Source organism: Leptopilina heterotoma, unplaced genomic scaffold, assembly GCF_015476425.1.
Source record: "Leptopilina heterotoma isolate Lh14 unplaced genomic scaffold, ASM1547642v1 Lhet_0, whole genome shotgun sequence".
NCBI classification, from domain to species: domain Eukaryota; kingdom Metazoa; phylum Arthropoda; class Insecta; order Hymenoptera; family Figitidae; genus Leptopilina; species Leptopilina heterotoma.
Genome location: NW_025110811.1, coordinates 2071280 through 2093253, shown reverse-complemented (window position 1 = coordinate 2093253; position 21974 = coordinate 2071280). Strand labels below are relative to the sequence as shown.

Below are 21974 nucleotides of genomic sequence, written 5' to 3'. Positions count from 1 at the left end.
CTTTAATCGTTCGTTATTCTTCTATTTATCGTAAACTTTCTTATCTATTCTCAAAACTGAATAAATTTGCTTAAAGTAAATTGAACCATTTGTACAATTCTTTTAAAAAACTCGTGGATCTTGAAAATTCAATTGTTAATGTTCATGTTTAAATTAACTTTTTTTTTATTAAGTAAATATACTATTAAAAACACGACTTGAAATACATTTTTATCAATTTAACTCGTTATAACAAAAGATTATAATACAATTGAAATTAAAATAAAAAAACTGTTTCTTTGTTTCGAAAAAATAATTTAATGCCTAGAAAAAAAATTTTCATTTGGAATTGATTCAATATATTAAATCAATTAAAAATTTTAGAGGACAAAAATAAAAGTCACTCTTGTGTAACGTATTTTTATCATTTATTCTTCTCCCAAGAATCAATAATAATTTATTTTACAGTAAATAGTAACTATCTTTTTTTTCCATTTCGACATCGTTTATCGTTTATTAATATTTTCTCACATTTATATTATGTATCTTTAAAACTTTCCTCTATATGCAATTACAGGTATACGATTGTTTTCTTTTTTTTTCTTTTTTTTTCATTTTTTTTTCTCTCAATCTACAGTCGTATATACCGTGTGAGCATTAAGTATGTTACCGTACAAACAAAGTGCTTAATTTGACTAATATTTTTTTTCTTCTTTTCTTCGAAAACGAACAAAATCACAAGTACTTCGTTTTCAATAATAATTTTTTTTATGCTTTTTTAAAAAGACTAAGGAAACATGAATCTTATTCAGAAAAAAAGAAGAAAATCCAATTTTTCTTTATGGAATAGATATATTGACAATAAAGTCAAAACATTTTTGAAATTTCGTTAAAATTTTAACATACAATTTTATAACATACAATCCCTTAAAGAGACAAACATTGATACGGACGTTTTATTTTTTTTTATTATTATTATAATTCGAGAGGAAAGATTCACTAAAATTATAGTCAGTGAAAAATAAATTCTACGAGTAATTTATTTATTTAAAGCCAACATTAAATGTTTTTTTAATGATCATTCATAAAATGAAAGAAAAACGAATTTTAAATCAAACTACAAATTTTTTAATCTTTTCCTTCAAGGAGAAAAAAAAAGAAAAAAACACCATAAAATTCACAGGAGGAAAAAAAACCTAACTTGTAAGTACTGAGTTAATTTTTGACTAACTACTGGAAACACAAGATAAGAAAAAAAAAGTTTTTTTCCCTTAGAGAAATAAAGAGTAAGAAGAGAGAAGAATGAAAGGAAATTGAAAAGTAAACGAAATATTACAATAAGTCCTATAATACATGAAACAATGATTAATTCATAATTTGCGTAAACCTAAAAAATTAGTAGAGAATAAAATTTTTTCAAATTCAAAGTCCATTTGAAGGACAAATGATATTACAATACTACCTAGTTTTGTAGACAATTTTTTTTTTTTTTCTTTTTTTGTCACATGTAGTTTATCACATTATCTTTGAAATAACAATGATTACAAAGACTTTTTTTTCTCTCGTTAGTATTGGTGGAAAGCTTGTTTTTTTTTTGTTCCAAAAATCCATGAAATAAAAAAAAAACTAAGTCTCTCGAAAACGAAAGTTCGCGACTGAAGAGAATTCATGTTTCAATAGTTCTAGTAGAGTGAAAAAAATTAACTATATTTTTTATATTGTATATAATGAATAATTTCAGGAACTATCGGAAACTTGTGTTTCATTTTTTCGTCACACTCTCTCAAATAATGAAAAAAAGGACCCAAAACGAAAATTTGTTAATGTTCCTGTTTTTTTAGTGTCTCTATTCGATGACTAAGTTTATTTTCTTCTTTTTTTGTTTAATTTAAGTGAAAACCTCTTTCTCGCGTTGCAGCGAGGAGTCTTTCTTTTAAAATTTCTTCAGTTGGATATTCTGGTAATTTTAAATAATGCACGCACGTATTTACGGATGGATAGCCGCCCGATCCTGCGTCGACTTTCCTTACAACTGTCAGTCTAGGATGTAAATTGCATAAACCACCGGGTGGAAGTGCCGAGCACCCGGTTGCAAATTGCAGAAAGGCCTTTCTCTCTGCACCCGTCAGAGACAATAGGACATTAACGAATCTCTGGAAACCGGGACTGAAAACGAGAAAATTATTCATTAGACTCTTATTAGATATTTATTCATAGAATATCTGCAATTGATAATTAATTAAAACTATACAATTTATGTTCTCGTTTATTTTTTTATGTCGCAAGAATTTCATTATTCATTCAATTATTTTCAACAATTTTGATGAAATTTTTTTTTAAAAAAATCATTTTTTAAAAATTTTTAATAAAATTTCTTCAAAAAGTTCAATTATTTTTAAAAATTGTAAAATTCTTGTAAAGAATTCAATTAGTTTGGTAAATAATAAAATTCCATGAGAAATTTAATTATTTTCAATATTTAAATCAAATTTCTCGACAGAACACAATTATTTTTAAAAATATTAAATAAAGTCAATTATTTTGAAGAATTTTAAAACAAATTCAATTATTTTCAACAATTGTGATAAAAAGTTTTTAAAAAAATCATTATTTTTGAAATTTTTAATAAAATTCCTTCAAAAAATTCAATTATTTTTATAAATTGTAAAATTCTTGTAAAGAATTCAATTATTTTTGTAAATAATAAAATTTTTCTGAGAATTTCAATTATTTTCAATAAATTTTAATAAAATTTCTAGGAAAAAATTCAATAACATTCAAGATAATTTTAATAAAATTTCTCAAACAAGTTCAATTACCTTAAAAAATTGTAATAAAATTTTTCTAAAGAATTCAAATGTTCTTAAAAGTTTTTAACAAAATTCTTTGAAAATTTAAATTATTTTCAAAATTTTCAATTAAAATTAGTTTTAAAAATTACATTATTTTTACGTAATTTAATAAAATTCTTCAAAAAATGAAAAAAAAATGTAATTATTTACAAAAATTCTAATAAAATTGTGTAAGACAATTTAATTTTCTATTGAATAATTTTAACATAATTTAATAGGAAAAGCGTTAATTACAATTAATAAACACGATTATTTGGAAAAATTAAAAGAAATTCTTCTTAAAATTCAAATTATTTTCAAAATTGTCAGTAAAAATTATTAAAAAAAACTTCATTATTTCCAAAAAATTTTTATAAAATTATTGAAATGAATTCAATTTTTTTTATAAATACTATTTACAAGAATTCAATGATTTTCAGTAAATCGACAATTTTATTATTTCTGAAAATAATTGAATTCTTGAATAGAATATTATTAAAACTTTTTTAAATAATTGAATCCCTTCGAAAAAATTTATTATTTCTGCAAATGATTGAATATTTGCAAAATTTAAAAAAATATGTGATTTTTTTAGAAGAATTTTATAAAAATTATATTTAAAATAATTAAATTCCAGTGAAAATTTCATTTTTTAAAAAAATAATTGAATTTTTGAATTGGATTTTATTAAAATTTCTTTAAATAATTGAATTCTTTTGGAGAATTTTTTATTAAGAATTTTGAAAATTATTAAATTTTATTGAGGAAAAAAATACAATAGTTTTAAACATAATTGAAATTTTGTCAAGAATTTTATTAATATTTTCTTAAATAATTAAATTCCTGTGAATTATTTTTACTATTTGTGAATATAATTAAATGCTTAAAAAGAAATTACAATTGTAGTAAAATAATTGAATTCTTGTGAAGAATTTTGTTATTTGTGAAAATAATTGAATGCTTGCAAAGAAAGAAAATTACAATTGTATTAAATATAATTGAAATCCTCTGTAGAATTTTATTAATTATGAAAATAATTGAATTCTTGCAACGAATGTTATTAATATTTTCTAAAATAATTGAATTCCTGTGAAGAATTCTGATTATTTTTGAAAGAATGTTTTCAAAGAGATGTATTATTTTTTTTTTAAATAATTGAATTCCTGTAAAGAATTTTCATCTTTTGTGAAAATAATTGAATTCTTAAAAAGAATTTTAATAAAGTTTTGATGAATAATTGCATTTTTGGAGGAATTCATTTAAAATTGTATTAAAAATAATTGAAATCCTATGAAGAATTTTATTAATTACGAAAATAATTGAATTTTTGCAACGAATTTTACTAATATTTTCTTAAATAATTGAATTCCTGTGAAGAATTTTATTATAATTGTAAAAATAATTAAATGCTTGCAAAGAATTTTGTCAACATTTTTTTAAATAATTGAATTTTTTTGAAGAATTTTAAACATAATTAAATTTTGTTCAGAAAAATAATTACAATTGTATTGAAAATTAATTAATTCTTATATGTACTTTTATAAAAATTATTAAAAATAATTGAATTCTTTCGGAAAATTTTATAACATTTTTTTAACTACAATTCATTTCTTTTAAAAAAATTTTTTGAAAATTGTATGTCAAATAATCGAATTTCTGTGAAAATTTTATTACTTATGAAAATAATTCGAGTGTTTACAATGAATTTTATTAATTTTATTTTAAATAATTGAATTCTATTGTGAAATTTTATTAAAATAGTATCTAGATATTGAAAATAATTGAATTTCAACGAAGAATTTCATTATTTGGGAAAATAATTGAATTCTTATAAAAAATAATGTTTTTAAATTTTTTTTAAGTAATTGAATCGTTTCAAAAAATGTTATTAACATTTTTGAGAATAATTTTTTTTATTTCAATTATTAGCTGATTGAAAGTAGAATTAATTTTAAAAAGAAGAAAAAAGAAGCATTTACTGTCTTAATTCTAAAAAAAATCAGAATTTTCTTAAAAATCGTGATGAAGAGAAAAGAAATTCAGCAAATTTTTCTACCGTTTTTTAATAATATTTAAATATTTTACTATATAATTTTCAAATTTTTTTTTTAGAAATGAATAAAAAACTGTAAAAAACTGATAAAAGCGAAAGTATACAAAAAAATGACTTCAAACTATGGACAATTTTTATTTCTAAGGAAAATGTTTTTAAACAAAAAAACTCACCTTTCCCTCGTGTAACCCAATTTTGGTTCGGTGTAATTAAGAAGATCCTCGCGTGTCCATTGTGGATTTTGTTCACCACAGAGCATTGCTCGAATTTCCTCGGGACTGAATGCATGTAATTTCTCCATGGGGAAGACTTTTGAAAAACCAGCACGAAACGCCTCCATTTGTTTATTAATACCACGATCCAAACAATATTTCACCGTTAATTCCATATATTCCTTGGCATTATCCAAAGTAATTGTCACATCGGCCCCGTTCTCCTTCAATTCCATAACGTCGTGTTCGAATATTTTCGAACTCGGCGCATATGTCATTGTCAATGCAAGATCCTCAATTGCCACCGATGTGCCCGACGAATGTGTAATTCTAAATGAATCGTAACTCTCGTCAGCCGACGATTGACCCTCGGAAATTGCTCTCTCACGTTTTGACGTTAAATTTTGTATTTCCTTGAGGAATTCCCCACGCACAGGATCAACGTGTGCAAGATCATCGATATCGAGAATTCCACTGTACCAGGGTGTTGGTTCGAGTGCCGAACAACTTGCCGTATCTTGCTCGCCCTCCTCGGAAATAAAACTACTCGCCATGCTGGACGACATGCTCTCTTGATTGACACCAGTTAGACCGATTTTTTCATTCACATTGTTTGTGATGTCACCGCGGCACATTAATTTCAGGAATGGCCTCGAGAGCGGTAGATCGACAAGTCGATTGTCTTGTAGGACTTTGGCGAGGAACACACCTAGGAACCAAAAGTATCGTGTTGCACGTTGACATTCGGGTGAATCTTGTGGCAATGGTGCCGGGAATAGACCACTGGGACGTGTTACATAGTAACCATGTGGTCGAATCTGTTCACCGGACGGACAAAGATTATCTTGCTCACACGCCTCCTCATCGTCACACAGCCAAAGACCCAAATCCTTCCTTTGCAATTCAGCTGCGACAAGGGCGAAAAATTCTAAAGTCGGTCCCAGACCCGTTCCCTCCTCGCCAACAAATTCCACCTCTAAAATGCTCTTTCGACTCGCATGAACCTAAAAATAATATATTATTATAATATAATTCCCTTTCTTTAATATTAAAAAAAATATGGTTTTAAAACAATTCTGTCACGCTCCAAAAATTGTAATTTTATAATTTCATGGATGTCAAAATTACAAACACAGGGTTACCACAAAAATTTATTTTTGCTTTTTTCTGACTTTTTCCTGATTTTGAGACACAATTTTCATCTTTTCGCTGAAGTTAAAGAATATTCTGATTCACTCTAAAAATTATTAGATACTCAAAAAAATGTTCTATTACTTTTATTTGCAAATTTCTCTAAAAGTAAAATTATTCAAAAACCACAATGACTTCATTTTTAAATAAATATATAATCATTATTATTTTTTTAGGAATTAAGATTTTCAGAACATTCAAATTCAAACCTTTTTGAAATTCAATAATTTTTAAGAATATTGTTATAAAACATAAAGATATCGATCACTCCGAGTCTTCGACTCGAAGTGATTGATATCTTCATGTTTTATAATAATTTCAATTTCTATAAAATTTTACAAAGAATGAACTAAATTATTTACAACATTTTTAATAAAATCGTTCGCAAGAATTCAATTATTTTCATAAATAATAAAATTCTTCACAAGAATTCAATTATTTAAAAAAATGTTATAAAATTAGTTCTGAGAATACAATTATTTTCATTTAAATAATAAAATTTTTCATAGGATTTCAATTATTTTTAATACAATTTTAAATGAATTCCTCAAAAATGTAATTATTTTTCAAAAACTTTTTGCAAGAATTCAATTACATTTTACAAAATTTGTGATGAAATAATAATAATGAAAACATTTTTAATCAATAATAATGAAATTCTTTGCTGAAATTAAAATATTTTCAAAATCTACTAATTTAATAAAATTTCTCAAAAGAATTAAACTATTTTAAAAAAATGTAATAAAATTCGTTGCAAGAATTTTTTTAAGCATTCAATTATTTTCAAAAATATGTAATGAAAATTCTTTACAGGAAATCAATTATTTAAAAAAAATTAATAAACCTCTTTGCAAACATTCAATTATTTTTACAAATAAAAAAAAATAATTTTATTAAAATTCCTGATAATAATTGAATTTTTGACAAGAATTTTGATATTTATCAAGAGAATTGAATTCTTTCGAAGAATCACGTTAAAATTTTTGAAATAATATCAAATAAATATTAAAAAAATCCATTTAATTTTAAAGCAGAATTGAAATTAAAATCTTTCCAAAAAAACAAATAGATCTACATAATTATTAATTAAAAATGTATGAAAAATTCAGATTTTCCCAAAAATTGAATTTAAAACCTTTTCAAAATTTTATTATTTTTAAAAATTGCCATTATTTGTAAATTGTAACTTCTTCAAACTTCAACTTATTTTAGAGTTTTTAACTAAAATTTGTCTATAAATTCATTATTTTCAATAATTATAATTAAATAAATATTTTAAAAAATTTTACTAATTTTAAAAGAATTTGAATTATTAAAATTTCTCAAAAATCTAACTTGTTTAAAATTTCTTCTTAAGTTCATTCAAAATTTGAAATTTTCTGAAATTTCAAATTGAAATCTATCTTTTCCCTGCTTTCCCTGATCAATTCTACTTTTCCCAACTTTTCCCAAAATTCCCTGACCATTGTCAACCCTGAAACATAACACAAGAAATAAAATTTTAAAACTCACCTTGAGAACCTGCTCCGCCCAGTCGAGTAACTTATCACCTCTAGGCACACTGACCCTCTCGTGTTTTAATCTTCCCACACGAAATTCGTGACTGTCATCGCGCCTTGGACTGAGCCCGGGCGCCCTTTGTCTCTCGAGTACAGCGTCCCTTTGCGTTTGTAACCAGACAATTGATCGCGACGCACCAAATGCCGTGCAACTAAAATAAAGTCGTCTCGTTTCAAATGGCAATAAAAATGGACAACTCCTCGCCAATTCCTCACACCACGTTGGCAATGCACCGGCAGCAAGCGCCAATGGATCTTGAATTTGTTGTACTATTTTGTTGGTGATTTTCTTCGATGTAAAATCATCTGGATTAACAAGACACTCGTCTTCATTCGACACACAATTCTCATCTTTCTTCTCATCTTTGGTTGTACTCAATACATAAACGTGACGCAAAAGTTGCAATACATCTTCCACTGTACACGGATTTGTCGTTTGATTATTTGCATTACGAGAATAAAGTGTCACAATTGGCGTTGCACGTCCAGACGACTCATCATCTTTCGCTTCTTTGTAAATTATTCTTTAAAAAGAGAAAACAAAAAATTTTATAAAATTTCCATTCAATTTCAAAATATTAATAAAATTTAATTTAATTTTTAAATTACATTTTTTAATTTAATTTAACATTTATTTAAAATATTAATATTAAAACTTACGTGTAAGTAGGTTCCCATATTCTTCGCAATTTTTCTTGTCTACTTCCAAGTTCGGTGAGTTGCATCAGTTCTTGGACCGATTGGAAAATACTGGCCTTTGGCTCCGAAAGTGGTAATTCAACGTCCGCAATGCCCGGAAGTCCAGGACCTTTTAATGTCAGGGACAATTTTGGCATTTGCGTTGCACCGACACGAACACTCGATTGTGTCTCACTTCCCGGTTGAGGTACATCTAAATCCGTTGTCTGAAGAAAACAATTTTTCAAATTAATTAAACAATATTTTTAATAGCAATTATTATACCTATTTTTATTATTTTAGGCTTCGCACTCAATAATTACTTTTAAAAAAGTAGCGAAAAGTAGCTATCGAATAAATTTTTTATTAATTTTTGAATTTTTACCAAAGAGTGGAGACTATTAAATAAGTAAAAAATTTTTAAAGAGCCCAAAAATAATCAAGTTAAATCACCAAAAAGAAAGGAAAAAATGTCGAATTTTAAGAAATTCGGATTTTTGGAAATTTTCTATAATTTTAGATTTTTTACCAAAGAGTCGAGACTATTTAATAAATAAAGTATTTTCCAAAAGCACAAAAATAATTAAGCTAAATCCCATAAAAGAGAGAAAAAAATGTTGAATTTTAAGAAATTCGGTTTTTTGAATTTTTGATAATTTTCTATAATTTTACATTTTTTACCAAAGAGTCGAAACTATTAAATAAGTAAAGTATTTTCCAAAAGCACAAAAATAAAGAAGCTAAATTCCATAAAAGAGAGGAAAAAATGTTGAATTTTAAGAAATTCGGATTTTTGAATTTTTGGTAATTTTCTATAATTTTAGATTTTTTACCAAAGAGTCGAAACTATTAAATAAGTAAAGTATTTTCCAAAAGCACAAAAATAAAGAAGCTAAATTCCATAAAAGAGAGGAAAAAATGTTGAATTTTAAGAAATTCGGTTTTTTGAATTTTTGATAATTTTCTATAATTTTAGATTTTTTACCAAAGAGTCGAAACTATTCAATAAGTAAAGTATTTTCCAAAAGCACAAAAATAATGAAACTAAATTCCATAAAAAAGAGGAAAAAATGTTGAATTTTAAGAAATTAGGATTTTTGAATTTTTGATAATTTTCTATAATTTTAGATTTTTTACCAAAGAGTCGAAACTATTTAATAAGTAAAGTATTTTCCAAAAGCACAAAAATAATTAAGCTAAATTCCATAAAAGAGAGGAAAAAACGTTGAATTTTAAGAAATTCGGTTTTTTGAATTTTTGATAATTTTCTATAATTTTAGATTTTTTGCCAAAGAGTCGAAACTATTAAATAAGTAAAGTATTTTCCAAAAGCACAAAAATAATGAAGCTAAATTCCATAAAAGAGAGGAAAAAATGTTGAATTTTAAGAAATTCGGATTTTTGAATTTTTGATAATTTTCTATAATTTTAGATTTTTTACCAAAGAGTCGAGACTATTAAATAAGTAAAGTATTTTCCAAAAGCACAAAAATAATTAAGCTAAATTCCATAAAAGAGAGGAAAAAATGTTGAATTTTAGGAAATTCGGTTTTTTGAATTTTTGATAATTTTCTATAATTTTAGATTTTTTACCAAAGAGTCGAAACTATTAAATAAGTAAAGTATTTTCCAAAAGCACAAAAATAATGAAGCTAAATTCCATAAAAGAGAGGAAAAAATGTTGAATTTTAAGAAATTCGGATTTTTGAATTTTTGATAATTTTCTATAATTTTAGATTTTTTACCAAAGAGTCGAGACTATTTAATATGTAAAGTATTTTCCAAAAGCACAAAAATAATGAAGCTAAATTCCATAAAAGAGAGGAAAAAATGTTGAATTCTAGGAAATTCGGTTTTTGTCGAGAATTTTATTATTTATGAAAATAATTGAATTTCTGTGAAGAATTTTCAAAAAGTTTTGAAAATAATTGAATTTTTGTGAAGAATTTTTAAAAAATTTTCGAAAATAATTGAATTTTTGTGAAGAAGTTTTAAAAAATTTTCGAAAATAATTGAATTTGTGCGAAATTTTTATTAAAAAAAATAAATAAATAATTGAATTTCTGTGAAGAATTTGATTACTTTTGAAAATCATTAAATTTGTCTGATATGTTAATGTTATATAAATAATTGAATTTCTGTGAAAATTTTTTTAAAAATTTTCGAAAATAATTGAATTCTTGCGAAGAATTGTATTAAAATTTTGTAAAATAATTTGTTTATTTTAACTTTATGCGGATTTAAATTAAAAATATAAAAAGTATCTTTAAGTGTCACAAATTTAAAAAAAAGTATCCAAATAGTAGCAAATCGTAAAAAAGTAGTAAATAGTAGGTTGTAGTAAACGAATGCGAAGCCTGTTATTTTTATTAGAGTATTAGAATTAAAAGAAAAAGTAGTGTAACAAATTAAATGAAAGCATACCTGATTGATGTTTGTTCGGCCTGGACGAGGATCGAAGGCTGGAATAAGAGCGGAAAATTGTCGTTTCAATACAAATTCATCGTCCCATGCTCGTCGTTTTGTACTTTGTGGTGTTTCTTCCTCTAAAAATGCTGCCAACAAATTGCGATTAACCATCATTTCTTCGTACTCGCCCTCGCCGCCGTCGCCCTCTTCCTCATTTTCCTCATCATCATCCTGCAAAAAGTATACCTTCAAAATTCAACAAGTGTATATAAATACACTGCATGCTCTGACACAAGAAACGAGAATTATTAATCAAAACCCTGTAAAAGGAGGCGAAATGCAATAAAAGAAAAATTTATTTTTCTGCTAAAAAAGTAATTTACTGATTTCACCTCCTCTTACAGGGAATAAAGAAGCTGATTTACTCCAAGCAAAAATGTGGATAAATAGAAAAGAAAAGAAAACTGTTCTACTATTAAATTATTCGGGAAGAATTGAAAAAAACTGAAAGTAATTGAAAGTAACTTAAAATAATTGAAAGTAACTGAAAGTAATTAAAACTAATTTAAACAGTAATTGTCAAATGGAGTAAACCAGCTCATCTTCTGCAAATTAAACATACTTCCTGATCATTGTCCTCGTTGTCGTCGTCTTCCTCGGGGAGAATGGGGTCTTCGTCGTCTTCCAATTCAGTGAGAAGAGTCGGTCCACCAGTTGTGCGACCGCCACTGACACTCGAGCCCGCGACACCGCCGCAGGACTCCAGGAAATCCTCCAGACTAACCTGCAGCCACAACTTTCCAATTACATTAAAAAAACGTTTGAGCGCGAATCAGTAAATATATATTTTTTTCATTATGAACATTATATTATTATTCCCGTAGAAATTAAGTGAAAAATATATAAACAAGCAAAACTTTAGTATCAGAAAAATTTCAAATCTCTTAAAATAAAAAAAATCTAATAAATAATTAATACAATAAATATAATTAACATAATATTTCTAGTATTGTGAAGAAAAATGTTAAAAAATTCTCAAACAATTAGCGAATTTTACACGCGGAACGTGATATTCAATTTATTATTATTATGCAAATTACAGAATGTTTAATTTTTAAATTTGAATTTTTGAATATTTTTAGATTCAAATTTTAAGAAAAAATCAATTATTAACTAATTTACTAATTAATTATTCTTGTTTATTAATTTCAAATATTTTAATAAACCTCTTTGCAAGAATTCAATTATTTTCATAAATAATAACATTCTTCGTAAGAAATTAATTATTTTTATAAATTGTAAAATTCTCTGCAAAATTTCAATTATTTTTAAACAAAATTTTAATAAAATTTCACGAAAGAAATCAATTATTTTCTAAAATTTTAATAAATCCTTCGAAAAAATTCAATTATTTTTTTAAATAGAAAAATCTTTGCAAAAATTCAATTATTTTCAAAACAATTTCACGAAAGAAATCAATTTTTTTATTAATTTGTTTTAAAATTTTTCAAAACAATTTCACGAAAGAAATCAATTTTTTTATTAATTTATTATAAAATTTTTCAAAAGAATTTAATTATTTCTCAGAATTTTATTACAATTTTTCCAAATAATTCCATTAATTCAAGGAATTTTATTTAAAATAGTCAAATTAATTGAATTCTTTTGAAGAATTTCTTTAATTTTTTGAATATTATTGATTTTGTTAATAACTGTAATTAAAAATTTTATTCTTAAATTTTATTAAAATTATTAACAGAAAATTAAATTCTATTGAACCATTTTATTAGAGTTTTTGTAAATAATTAAATTCTTTTAAAAGAATTAGTTTAAGTTTTTTAAAACCAAAAATTTGAAAATATTTTTTGTTAAAATTATGAAAATAATTGAATTTTACGAAGAATTTTATTGCATTGCAAATAATTGAATTCAATAAGTGAATTTTTTAAATTTTGAATCTGAAATAAGTAAAAAATCGAAGTTGATATTTGAAAATAAAATATTTTTTAAGCATCATAATAATAAATTAAATACCACGTTTCGCTCGCGTAACATTTGCTTAGTTAAGAAATAAAAATTGTGCGTAAATGTTAAAAAATTTTAATTTGTGAATTGAGAAATATAAATGGTGCAAATTATTTTTAAAAAAAACAGAATTTTCTACGAAAATTATAATTCAAAAATTGGAATTTTACTCTTTTTTTCAAAAGAATTAGATTATTTTGTTAACAAAATTGTTATTGAGAAATAAAAAAAAAATATTTTCCATTTCTGAATCATAATTTTTTATCAAACATTCTAATTTTCTAATTCTAATGACAAGAGAATAAATTGAATTTCCAAAGAATTTAAAATAGAACAAAAGAAAGTAAAATTGATAAATTGATAGTCAAGCTCACCTGTTCACTATCACTACTTGTACTGGTGAGGGACATTGTAAAAGCTTGTCCTAATCCTGGTCCCGTAGTTGTCGTCACACCGCTGCCGGCAACTTGACCGCTGCTCGTGAGACTTGGATAACTTTGAGCTGTACTCAACAATCCGCCAGGGAAATTTGAACTAAGTGCTAATCTAACCAAACTAGAGACGGAATTAGGTCCCCTTGGATTTGAACTAGAATTCGAATTTGGAGCAATGTGCTGACCACCTGCCGGACCTGAACAATTTTAAAAAAATATCATTCTTAAAATTGTATTATAGTTAAATATTTATTTACAAAATTTATATTTATTTATATTTATTATATGTATTATTATTAATTTGTTTATAAGTATAAATGTCAAAAGTTCTTTTTCACTCACAGGACAATAAAACAAAAATTTCTTTACTGGGGAAAAATGGGAAAAATTTAAACAGTGGTGAACAAAGATATTACCGCCACCTTTTTTTTTGGATAAATATTAATGAGTTAAGAATGATTGAACAGAGAAGACATGAACTGACCTAATGTTCGTCTTCGCGCCATCGCAGCAAATGTTTCCAGCAAGCCAGTAGCGGCTGCCGGTTCCAAGGTGTTGTTAACATCTGAACAAGCAAGATTGGGCACAGAGACAGACATTGGATTGGTAACAACAGAACATCCTCCAGCGGGATTTTGCGAGGAAGAGCTTGCCTCCTTATCACGGCTGCACTCTTTACTTCCTACTTATTGGGAGACATCACAATTTCATTCATTTGCTTTTTTTAGTTTATTAGAAAAACAAAAAACTGCATGCAAACCAAAAATCAATTATGATGGAATAAATGAAAATTACGAATTAGATTTTTCATTTTTTGAAACATACCAAACATATATACGAAATTACAAGGATACAAGGATGAGGAGAATTTTGTTAGACATATGAAAATTTAAATTTTGATAAAAAAAAGAAACTCACCGTCCAACATATGTGGTGGATGTCTGGGAATTGGTTTTATCCTCAGTGAATTTTCCTCAGTTTCGGCAGCTACACTAATTCTAACAGGAACCAAACCGACTAGTTCGCCACTCAGGAAACTATTCGTATTATTCTTCATTCTATCCGCCCCTTCTCTCATTCTATCCAGAACTTCAGCGGCTTCCAGACTCAGTAAACTACTTGCAGGCTGCGATTTCATTCGGAAAAATTATATTAACAATGGTATTTAAAAAATTTACGCAAGATATTTCTATTATTTCAGACTTCGTCTAAAATTATTTAATTTTAAAAATTTTTAATTAATTTTTAAAAAATAGGAAAAAGTAGCATAAAGATTGAAAAAAGTTGCTATCGAAAAATTAAACTTGATGACACAATTTTTTTTATAATTTCATAATTACATTCAAAAATAGAATAGTTTTTTAAAATAAATATTTAAATACCTATTTATTATGTCTACAGGAATTAAAGTATTTCAAATGATTTTAATGTAACGCACTTTTGAAATTGAACTATTTCTAAAAATTACAAAAGTAATTCTTTCAAAATTCAATTATTTTTTATTGAAATTTATAAATAAAATTATTCAAAACTTTAATCATTATATTTCATTCAATTCTCAATCAATCAAGGAAGTTCTACGAGAATTCAATTATTTAAATATAAAAGAACTTTATCAACATTTTTTAAAATAATTGAATTGTTCCGAAGAATTAGCTTAAAATTTTTGATAATAATTAAATTCTTACAAGAAATGTAATTAAAAATGAAATTGAAAATATTTATTAAATTCTAATAAATAAATTATATCAATTTTTTTTAAATAATTGAATTTTTTCGAAGAATTTTATTCAAATTTTTAAGAGTAATTGCGTTTTTAGCGGAATTAATTTAAAATTATATTAAATATAATTGAAATCCTGATTGAGTTTTATTATTTATGGAAATAATTGAATTGAAGAATTCAATTATTTTTGTAAGTAGTACATTTTTTTTTTGCTAAAATTCAATTATTTTCAACAAAATTTTGATAAAATTTTACAAAAGAATACAATTATTTTAAAAAAATTTAATAAATCCTTCGAAACAATTCAATTATTTTCAATTAAATTTCACGAAAAAATTCATTTTTGTCTTAATTCGTTATAAAATTTTTCAAAAGAATTTAATTATTTTTAAATAATTTAAAAAAATTCTTTGCAAGAATTGAATTATTTTTTATAAATAACAAAATGCATCATAGAAATTCAATAATTTTTAATAGGATTTTAATATTATTTTACGAAAAAATTTAATTATATTAGAAAATTGTAATAAAATTTAAAGAATTTAATTATTTTCCGAAAAAATGTAATAAAATTCAATAATTAAGTGTTTGATTTAAATTATTGAGATACATGATTATTTTAAAAACTTGAAAGAAATTCCTTATAAAATTCAATTTCTTTCAAAATGTCCAATTAAAATTATTAAAAATGAAATTCTTCAAAAGAATTTAACTAGGATATTCAAAAATTGTAATAAAATCTTCTCAACAATTCAGTTATTTTGATAAATAATAAATTTCTTCGAAGGAATTTAATTATTCTCAAATTTTTTAATAAATTTCTTTGCAAGAATTCAATGATTTTCAATACGTTAATTTTAAAATTGAAAATATTTAAAAAGAAAAATTATTAAAAATATTAGGAAAGAATTTTATTAACATTTTAAAAAAATAATTGAATTTCTGAGAAGAATTTTATTATTTTTAAAAATAATTGAATCCTTAGGAAGTTTATTAATTTTTTTAAATAACTGAATTCATGCGAAGAATTTTATACCTAAATATTTCTGAAAATAATTGAATTTCTGCGAATAATTTTATTATTCATGAAGATAATGGAATTTTTTGCGAAGAACTTCATTAAAATTTTTGAAAATAATTAAATTCTTTCAATAAGAAATATAATTAAAAATAATTGAATTTGCCACGATTATTATTAAAATTTTAAAAAATAATTGTATTCCTGAGAAGAATTTTATTATTTATAAAAATAATTGAATTCTTACGAAGAATTTTCTAAAAATCTATTTAAATAATAGATTTTTTTCGAAAAATATTCGGAAAATTCTGTTTTAAATAATTGAATTCTTGTGAAAATTTTTTTATTCGTGAAAATAATTGAATGTTTGCGAAGAATTTTATAAACATTTTTTTAAATTATTCAATTCTTTTAGGAATTTTTTTTATTAAAATAGCAGAAATTAAAAATAATTGAATTACGAAAAATTTGTGAAAATAATTGAATCGTTTTAAAGAATTTTATTAAAATTTTTTGAATTTTTTCCATTGACTTTATTAAAATTTTTAAAAATAATTTCTTTATTCCAACTATTAGCGAATTTAAACTTGTGAAAATTCTCAAAAGTAGGAAAATGTATCTTTTAGTGTAACAAATAAAAAAAAATATCCAAATAGTAGCTAATGGTAAATAGTAAGTTTTAGTAGATGAGTGCGAGGTCTGTTATTTGAAGGAAAAAAAAACATCTGAAATATTTCTTTTTACCTCTTTTTTTACCTTCAGGCAATACTTAACAAAATAAATGTGACGCTCTCTCTAGAAAGCTTAGCTTTCTTGAGAGTTCGTCACAAATTTTATTAAAAAACAATGGAAAAAAAATACTAACCTTGTTTCCTCTAACAGGAGGGAAAATTGGTTTTGAGCTATTCGATGTTCGATTACTGTTACTATTTGTTGAGCACTCGGTATTGAGAGTTAGACTTTCGACAATTGTGGCCAAATCACTCGTCACCGTTGTATCGGGTCGCGGATGAAGAACAACCGAAAGTTCACCGGTTGAATTTGCTCCTCCCTCACCGGTCACAGCGACGACTGCTTCCGCTCGAGCAACTGACAGCACACTCTCCGCAATCGACTCCGCTGCTTGCTAAAATCGAGAAACAACATTTCATTGCAATTTTCTTCTTCAAAGAAAAAAAAATTCTTTCTCTCAAGAAAAGAAAATTCTTTCTATCAAAAAAAGAAACTTCTTTTTATCAAGAAAAGAAACTTCTTTCTATCAAGAAAAAAAAGTTTTTTTCTTGAAATAAAGAATTTTCTTTCTTTCTTTGAAAGAAAGCAGATTTGTAAATTTCTTTTTACCTTGGCTGCTAAGTTGTCGGTGCTCGCGGCTTGGTCGGTGGAAGCTACGGAACATCGAACAGTGTCGGTGCAATCAGGTAGACTCGGAGTACTGCTCGATTTTCGGCCAGTTAAAACGCCACAAATCTTACCCTTTATACTGCTCTCGGAGTCCATTCCAGTGCCAATGAGTCGAAGATCGTATTTGCCCTCAGCGCCCATTCGATACGAATTTGAACCGCCATAGTCCCAGGTCACGTCTATCCATCCATTGTGCAATTCCCCGGTCACTGTCCCTTCGCCTTCAATTTCAAAAACACACATTAAATTACACAAATTTAATACACAATTTTTATTTATACAATATGAAACTATTGTTTTATTTAAAATTAATATTTAATCATTATTACTTTTCCCTATGAATTAAGCTTTTCAAATAATTTCAAATTCAATAACTTATAAGAATATTATTACTGTAACTTCTTTAAAATTATTTTCATCATTTGAATTTAATTATTATTTTCTAGAATTTTTAACTAAAATTCTTTTTAACAATTTTTGAAAAAGTTATTTTGAAAATTTTTAAACTCATTTGTTTACAATTCAATTTTACCAAAAATTTTGAATATTCGGAAATTCTTTAATTTTAATATTGGAAAATAAAAACTTCAAAAAATAAAAAAAATTGTAATCATACTTTTTAAACAAAATTAGTTCTACAGAATTGTTAAATAAAAGTGTAAAAAATTTACATCTTCAAAGATTCGAATTGTTTACAATTGAAAAGGTTTACTTTTCAAAATTCAATTATCTAAAACTTTAACTGAACTTCATTTTTGTATCAATTTTTATTAGAAAATTCTACGAGAATTCAATTATTTAAATCCAAAAAAAAAAAATTTAATTGAATAATAGAATGTTTTTTAAAATTGCATTTTTATGAAGAGTTTTATCAAAATTTTTTAAAATAATTGAATTCTTTCGACGAATTTTAATAAAATTTTTAAAAATAATTGCATTATTCGTGAAATTCAATTAAAATAGTATTAAAAACAATTGAAATTGTGCAATGAGTTTTATTATTTATGAAAATAATTATATCTCTGAGTAGAATTTCATTGTTTTTGAAAATAATTGAATTATTGCAACGAAATTTATAAAAAATTTGCAAATAATTGAATTCTTGTGAAATTTTTATTATCTATAAAAATAATTAAATTCTTTTAAGAAACTTAATAAAAAATGTATCAAAAATAATTATATTAAATTCTAATAAACAAATTGTAGGTACCTATATCACAATTTTTTAAAATAATTAAATTCATTTAAAGAATTTCAATACATTTTTTAAGAATAATTGCATTTTTCGAGAAATTAATTTTTAATTGTATTAAAAATAATTGAAAACCTGAGATCAGTTTTATTATTTAAACAAATAATTGATTTCTAGAAACAAATTTGATTAAAATTTATAAAAATAGTTGAATTATTCCGATTAATTTTAAAAACAAATTTTAAATAATTGTTTTTTCAAAAAAATTAATACCAATTTTTCTTTAAATAATTAAATGTCCTGTGAAATTTTTATTATAATTATGAAAATAACTAACTGTTTACAAAGAATTTTATCTACACTTTTTTTAAATAATTGAATTATTTTGGGAAATTTTATTAAATTAGCTGATGTTGAAAATCATTGAATTGAGAAAATTTTTTGAAAAATATTGAAAATTTGACAAGAATTTTACAGAACTTTATGAAAATAATTGATCTTTTGCTAAGAATTTTGCTATTTATAAAGATAATTGAAATCATATAATGAATATTGTTATTAATTTATGAAAATAATTGAATTTTGCAAAGAATTTAATTTCAACTTCCTGAAAATAATTGAATTTATGGGATGAATTTTGCTGTTTATAAAAATAATTGAAATAATGCGAAGAATTTTAATAAAAATTTAGAAAATAATTTAATTTCAGTGAAGAATTTTATTATTATTGAAAATAATTGAATTTCTGGGATGAATTTTGCTGTTTATAAAAATAATTGAAATAATGCGAAGAATTTTAATAAAAATTTAGAAAATAATTGAATTTCTGCAAAGAATTTTATTTCTTTTAAAATTAATTGAATTTTTGTTATGAATATTGTTATTCATGAAAATAATTGAATTTCGCAAAGAATTTGATTAAAATTCATTAAAATAATTGAATTTCTGGGATGATTATAATAATAATTGAAATAATGCATAGAATTTTATTGAAATTTTTGAAAATAATTGAATTTCACTAAAGAATTTTATTATTTTTGAAAATATTTGAATTTCTGCAAAGAATTTTCTTTTTTAAATAATTTAATTTCTTGGATGTTAAAAAAATAATTGAAATAATGCCTAGAATTTTATTAAAATTTTTGAAAATAATTGAATTTTAGTGAAGAATTTTATTAATTTAGAGAATAATTGAATTTCCGCAAGAAATTTTGATATTTATAAAAATAATTGAATTTTGCAAAGATATTTATTAAAATTCCTAAAAATAATTGCATTTCTGGGTTCAATTTTTCTATTTAAAAGAATAATTAAAATCATGCCTAGAATTTTTTTTTAATTTTTGAAAATAATTGAATTTCTGCAAAGAATTTTATTACATTTGAAAATAATTGAATTCTTGTGATGAATATTGTTATTTAAGAAAATAATTAGATTTTGCAAAGAATTTTATTAAAATTTTTGAAAATAATTGAATGTCTGGAAAGAATTTTTATATTTATCAATATAATTGAATTCTTTCGAAGAATCCTGTTAAAAATTTGGAAATAATATATATATATTTAAAAAAATCAACTAATTTCAATAGAATTGAAGTTAAAATTTTTCATTAAAATTACTTCTACAGAATTGTTAATTAAATGTTAAAAAAATTCATATTTTCCAAACCTTTTCAAAATTCAATGTATTTCTAAAAATTCCTATTATTGTAACTTCTCTAAAATTCAATTATTTTTTAAGAGTCACATTTTATAGATAAATAATAAAAGAAAACGAATTACCAGGTGGTACTCCATCCTGATCGCGCCACTTCCAATCAAGGCCCCTCGCGACTCTCGCCCCAGCCACCAAATGTCTCAGCACTTGCGTTCTGATCAATCGCCTCTGTCTTCGAACTCCCGCCTCAGCCTCCCTCGCAGCTCTACCCAAATCCTCGCAAACTCCCGTCACTTCGCCATAAACCTCAAATCCAGAAACCGACAAATAGTGCGTCTGTCCCGAGGCATTTTTCCCCGTCTGCTGTAAGCGTAAATGTCGCCAACCTTGCGATTCATCGCTCGGCGGATCCAATGTCCATGTCGCCGTACTCCCCGGCTCATTTAACGAACAATCGTCAACGTGTGCGTACAAAGTCGTCCAATTCACGCCGTCCTTCGACGCCTGAAATAGCCAATTTCTCAATGCACTTCGTCCATAGCCTCTCGCGTGTCTCAATGTATACGAACTTGGTATAATCCAAACGCCAAGATCAATCGAAAACCACGATCTCTTATCGTCATTCGTGTGGCAATTCAATGCCGCTGGATCACGACTCAGTATATCCTCGAGATGTCCATACGGAAGATTTCTACCATCGCTCGATGTGACAACAACGAGGCCATATTGTCCCGGATTAACCCATTCGGGCGACGATTTTGAATTAGTGCCAATCCAATAGAGAACTCCATTCTCATCGAAATCGTGCTGATACTTGAATGTCAATCGATTGCCATCCTTGAGTTTCTTAACGAACGTGAAAGTCGATCTATCATGATCGTGCCATTGTTTAGCCACCATTTTCAATAAATGATTCTCCAATTGTTGTACAGTACTCAATGGTTCCATTTTCAAACTCCTTCCGGAACGATCGATTAACGCACTCTCGCCATTCGCCTTCTCCAAACGAAATCTTAAACGACGGGTTAAAATTTGTAGACCATAACCAGAACCAGGTGTATCGTATAAATAGACGGGTAATTTTTCAATAGACTCAAGTACGGAAATTAATTTTTGTACTAATGTCTTTGCTGAATTGTGCTCCTTGTGTGAGTCTTTTGCTTGAAAGCAATTCTTAAAGACCGCTATCCTCTGGAGACGGAGTTTCGTCGCACGAATTGAAGGCGGTTGTGAAATTGTTGGCGCCGCTAATAGACCAAGTAATGCTTGCACCAATCCACTTGAATGTAATTCATAGGCCGATACTTTTCCCTCTTCATTGAGGAGAATTTTCAATTCCTCCAAAGCACTTTGCAAAACATTTCGCCATTCTCGATTACCCGATTGTTGTTTATGACATGCTTTCTCAATTTGACTGACAATTGTGCCAAGTTTCGCGACAACACCACGTGGCTCTGCCTGTGCTGCCTTAAAGTAACGCTCATATATCTCTTGTGCTTGATTTTTAACTTTTTGCTTGAGCGCCTCGATTTTTGATCGTAATCGCTTGCCCCGTTTGCCCGCCCATCCGGCTGCAAATTCAGGTCCTGAAAATTAGACACAAAATAGTT

General features: G+C 25.3%; 1 protein-coding gene across 11 annotated transcripts in view; it reads right to left on the bottom strand.

Moving 5' to 3' along the window:
• Window positions 1–459: 459 nt before the first annotated feature.
• LOC122502889 (E3 ubiquitin-protein ligase HECTD1) overlaps window positions 460–21974 on the bottom strand; it is a 40943-nt gene continuing 19428 nt past the window's right edge. For 3 of the 11 annotated variants that reach the window (XM_043619433.1, XM_043613571.1, XM_043617948.1), the window contains 12 exons: window positions 20490–21950; window positions 17457–17737; window positions 16981–17241; window positions 14290–14497; window positions 13856–14056; window positions 13312–13568; window positions 11535–11708; window positions 10928–11158; window positions 8486–8730; window positions 7779–8349; window positions 5037–6079; window positions 460–2145 (listed from right to left, as the gene is read on the bottom strand). In XM_043619433.1, the coding sequence (XP_043475368.1) occupies window positions 1863–2145; window positions 5037–6079; window positions 7779–8349; window positions 8486–8730; window positions 10928–11158; window positions 11535–11708; window positions 13312–13568; window positions 13856–14056; window positions 14290–14497; window positions 16981–17241; window positions 17457–17737; window positions 20490–21950 (5216 nt within the window). In that variant the 3' untranslated portion in view covers window positions 460–1862. The remainder of the gene's footprint in view (window positions 2146–5036; window positions 6080–7778; window positions 8350–8485; window positions 8731–10927; window positions 11159–11534; window positions 11709–13311; window positions 13569–13855; window positions 14057–14289; window positions 14498–16980; window positions 17242–17456; window positions 17738–20489; window positions 21951–21974) is intronic. The other 8 variants (XM_043614988.1, XM_043620930.1, XM_043618664.1 and 5 more) reach the window with 7 other exon arrangements.